The 4,314-nt window shown below is 67.5% G+C and overlaps 1 protein-coding gene across 1 annotated transcript in view; it reads left to right on the forward strand.

Annotated features, from left to right (window-relative positions):
- LOC112961560 (ryanodine receptor 1-like) overlaps positions 1 to 4,314 on the forward strand; it is a gene marked incomplete at both ends in the record, with an annotated part of 77,125 nt that overhangs the window by 41,564 nt on the left and 31,247 nt on the right. The window contains 8 exon segments of the mRNA XM_026056883.1: positions 465 to 579; positions 673 to 805; positions 1,116 to 1,210; positions 1,499 to 1,634; positions 2,264 to 2,450; positions 2,856 to 2,967; positions 3,281 to 3,401; positions 3,746 to 3,915. Of these exon segments, the coding sequence (XP_025912668.1) occupies positions 465 to 579; positions 673 to 805; positions 1,116 to 1,210; positions 1,499 to 1,634; positions 2,264 to 2,450; positions 2,856 to 2,967; positions 3,281 to 3,401; positions 3,746 to 3,915 (1,069 nt within the window).

Consider the following 4,314-nt stretch of genomic DNA (forward strand, 5'->3'; position numbering starts at 1 on the left):
TGGGTACCCTGTGAACCCTCTTGGGTACCCCACATCTTCCTGGGTACCCCACATCCCTGGGCACCCTGCGCATCCCCCCCACCAGTGCCCGGTGTCCCCCTGGGTGCCCTGTGTCTCCCCCAGCCCCCCTGGGCACCCAGGATACCCTCCAGCACCCCAAATCTGCCCTGGGCATCCTGTGTCCCCCAGGGTCCCCTAAGCACCCTGTGTCCTTTTCCCAGCACCCTATATTGCCCTCAGCACCCTGTTTCCCCCCCGGGGTCCCCTGGGCATCCCATCCTGGCCCAGGAACCCTGTGTCCCCCCTGGGTACCCCAAGTTCCCCTGGGGCATCCTGGGGTACCCATGTCCCTCTCCGGGCACCCCATCCACCCCTGGGCATCCCGGGCACCCTGTTCTCCGTGCATGGCATTGGCTGGGGATCCCTGCGGATGCCGTGACCCTCCTGTCCCCTCCGTCCCGCAGGAACATCATGAACAACAAGGTCTTCTACCAGCACCCCAACCTGATGCGGGCGCTGGGCATGCACGAGACGGTCATGCAGGTGATGGTCAGCGTGCTGGGCGGCGGCGAGTCCAAGGTGAGCCGCGCCGCGAGCACCTCGGGGCGCCGGGGCCGCCTGGCCCGCCGTGTCCCTCTCCCCGGGGCCGCCTGACGCCCGTGTCCCCCCCAGGAGATCCGCTTCCCCAAGATGGTCACCAACTGCTGCCGCTTCCTCTGCTACTTCTGCCGCATCAGCCGCCAGAACCAGCGCTCCATGTTCGACCACCTCGGCTACCTCCTGGAGAACAGCAGCATCGGCCTGGGTGAGCCCTGTCCCCTGCACCCAGCCTGGCGCCCTCGGGTCCCCATGTCCCCGACCTGGCATCCTGGAGGTCCCTGCACCCTCTTTGTCCCTGGTCTGGCACCCTGGGGGCCTCTGCACCCTCCTTGTCCCCAGTCTGGCACCCTGAGGTCCCTGCACCCTCCTACCCCTAGCCAGGCACCTAGGTGTCCCCATGGCCCCAGCCTGGCACCCTGGGATGAGGGATGACCCCAGGAGGTGGCAACCAAGGTCCCCTCTCTGTCCCTCCCTGCCTTCCGGCTCACCCCGACCCCCCGCTCTCGCACCCGCAGGCATGCGGGGCTCGACCCCCCTGGACGTGGCGGCCGCCTCCGTCATCGACAACAACGAGCTGGCCCTGGCCCTCAAGGAGCAGGACCTGGAGAAGGTGCAAGGAGGGGCATGGGGACAGTGGGGACATGGGTCCGCGCCTCGCTCTGGCTGGCAGTGCATGGCCCCGGGCAATGTCCCTGTGCAAGGTGCCCCCATGCAATGTCCCCGTGCGAGGGGCCCCCATGCAAGGACGCCTGTGCAAGGTCCTATGCAATGTCCCCGTGCAAGCTCCCCACGGGAGGTCCCCATGCAAGATCCCCCCCATGAGATGGCATGCAATATGTCCCCGTGCGAGGCCCCTCGTGCGAGGCGCCCGTGCGAGCTCCCCGTGCTCCGTGCCCAGGTGGTGACGTACCTGGCGAGCTGCGGGCTGCAGAGCTGCCCCATGCTGCTCTCCAAGGGCTACCCCGACATCGGCTGGAACCCCTGCGGCGGCGAGCGCTACCTCGACTTCCTCCGCTTCGCCGTCTTCGTCAACGGTGAGCGGGGAGCCCCTCGGGGCTGGAAGCATCGCCCCCGGACCCTGGGGGTCCCTGTACCCCCAGCCTAGCACCCAAAGGTCCCTGTACCTCTCTGACCTTATTCTGGCACCCTGGGGGTCCCTGCACCCCCAACCTCGTGCCTTGGGAGTCTCTGCAACCCCTTGCACCCCCAGCCTGGTGCCTTGGTGTCTTTGCAACCCCCTGCACCCCCAACCTGGCACCCTGGGGGTCTCTGCAACCCCTTGCACCCCAGCCTGGCACCCTGGGAGTCCCTGCACCCCCAACCTCATGCCCTGGAGGTCTCTGCAACCCCCTGCACCCCCAGCCTGGCACCCTGGGAGTCCTTGCACCTCAGTGTGGTGCCCTGGGGTCCATGAACACCCCCTCCCAGTCCCATCCTGGCACTTTGGGGTCCTTGTACACACCTGAACCCGTCCTGGAGGTTCCTGCACCCTCCTGCACCCCGTCCTGGCATCCTGGAGGCTTCTGCACCCCCCACCTCATCCTGGCACCCTTGGGATCCCTGTGCCCCCCCCCCCATCCTGCCACCCTGGAGGTCCCTGCCCCCTAGCCTGGCCCCTTGCGGTCCCCGCACCCCAATCTCGTTCCCCTGGGGTAACCGGCAGGCGAGAGCGTGGAGGAGAACGCCAACGTGGTGGTGCGGCTGCTCATCCGGCGGCCCGAGTGCTTCGGGCCGGCGCTGCGGGGCGAGGGCGGCAGCGGGCTGCTGGCCGCCATCGAGGACGCCATCAAGATCTCCGAGGACCCGGCTCGCGACGGCCCCACCGTCAAGAAGGACCGGCGGCGGGAGCTGTGCGTTTGCACGGGGACGGGGGTGTTTGCAGGGGGAGCGGGGGCCCCTGCGCGTGTCCGGGAGTGCAAATGTCCCTGTCCCCATCGCTGGCTGGGCAACCAGCCTCGTGCTGCAGGATGTCCCGTGTCCCCTGACCTGGTGTCCGCATGCCGCTGGGATCTCTGGTGTCCCCTGACCCAGGTGTCCCCATGCTGCTGGGATCTCTGGTGTCCCCTGACCCAGGTGTCCCCATGCTGCAGTGATGCCCAGTGTCCCCTGACTCAGGTGTCCTCATGCTGCTGGGATCTCTGGTGTCCCCTGACCCAGGTGTCCCCATGCTGCAGTGATGCCCCATGTCCCAGTACTGCAGCGATGCCTAGTGTCCTCTGACCCCAGTGTCCCCTGACCCTGCTGTCCCCATGCAGGTTTGGCGCCGAGGAGACGCACGAGGAGAACCGGGTGCACCTGGGCAACGCCATCATGTCCTTCTACTCTGCCCTCATCGACCTGCTGGGCCGCTGCGCCCCGGAGATGCACGTAGGGACATGGCCGGGGACATGGGCCGGGGGGGCAGAGGGGGACACGGACAGGGGCATGCGTGGAGATACGTCTAAGGGGTGCAGATGGGGACGTGCAAGGGTGCTTGGGGTGGGTGCATGGATGGGGATGTGCATGGGGATTTGGGGTGGATGCGCGGATGGGAGCATGCATGGGGATTTGGGGTGGGGGAATGGACGGGGGCATGCATGGGGACATTGCTAGGGGGCACAGGCAGGGGTGTGCACGGGAATTTGGAGTGGGGGCACCCCCCACACCCACACGGCCACCCCCCCCCCCACTCGGCCCCCAGCTCATCCAGGCGGGCAAGGGCGAGGCGCTGCGGATCCGGGCCATCCTCCGCTCCCTCGTGCCCCTCGACGACCTCGTGGGCATCATCAGCCTCCCGCTGCAGATCCCGGCCTTCGGCAAAGGTGGGCGGCTGGGGGACACTGGGCTGGGAGGACATGGGGACACCCAACCATTCCTGGGGTCTCCAGGTTGGGTGGACATGAGGACCCCCAACCATCCCCAGGGTCACCAGGCTGAGGCACATGGGGACCCCCAGCTGTCCTGGGGGGCATTAGGCTGGGGGAACATGGGGACACCAAGCCCTCCATGGGGGCACTGGGCTGGGGGGACACGGGGACACCCAACCACCCTGGGTGTGTGAGGCTGGGGGTTTATGGGGACACCTGGCCATCCCGGTGTCACTGAGCTGGGGGGACATGGGGACACCCGGCCCCGCCGGGGCATCCTCACGGCCCCGCGTCCCCAGACGGGAACATCGTGGAGCCCCGCATGTCGGCCAGCTTCGTGCCCGACCACAAGGCGCCCATGGTGCTCTTCCTGGACCGCGTCTACGGCATCGAGACGCAGGATTTCCTCCTGCACGTGCTCGAGGTCGGCTTCCTGCCCGACATGCGGGCGGCCGCCTCGCTGGACACGGTGAGCCAGGGGGTGCCCCGACCTGGGGGGAGACCCCAGGGGGTGCCCGGGCTCGGGGTGTCCCGTGGGGCAGATAAGGCATTGCCCTGCCCCATGGGCTAAGCACAGGGTCCCTTTGCCTTGGGGTCCTTCTGCAGGGTGGATATGGGGGGTCTCCCTTCCCATGGCATACATATGGGGTCTCCTTTCCCATGGGATGGATACGGCTGGTCTTGTTTCCCTACGTGATGGATATGGGGTCCCCCAAATCTGCCTTGCCCCATGGGATGGGATATGGGGTCCTTTAGCCTTGGGGTGCTCCTGTGGGGCGGATACGGGATCTCCTCTCCCCATGGGATGGATATGGGGTCCTTTAGCCTTGGGGTGCTCCTGGGGGGCGGATACGGGATCTCCTCTCCC

This window comes from Apteryx rowi, unplaced genomic scaffold (assembly GCF_003343035.1).
Source record: "Apteryx rowi isolate R43461 unplaced genomic scaffold, aptRow1 scaffold_1334, whole genome shotgun sequence".
Taxonomy (NCBI): Eukaryota; Metazoa; Chordata; class Aves; order Apterygiformes; family Apterygidae; genus Apteryx; species Apteryx rowi.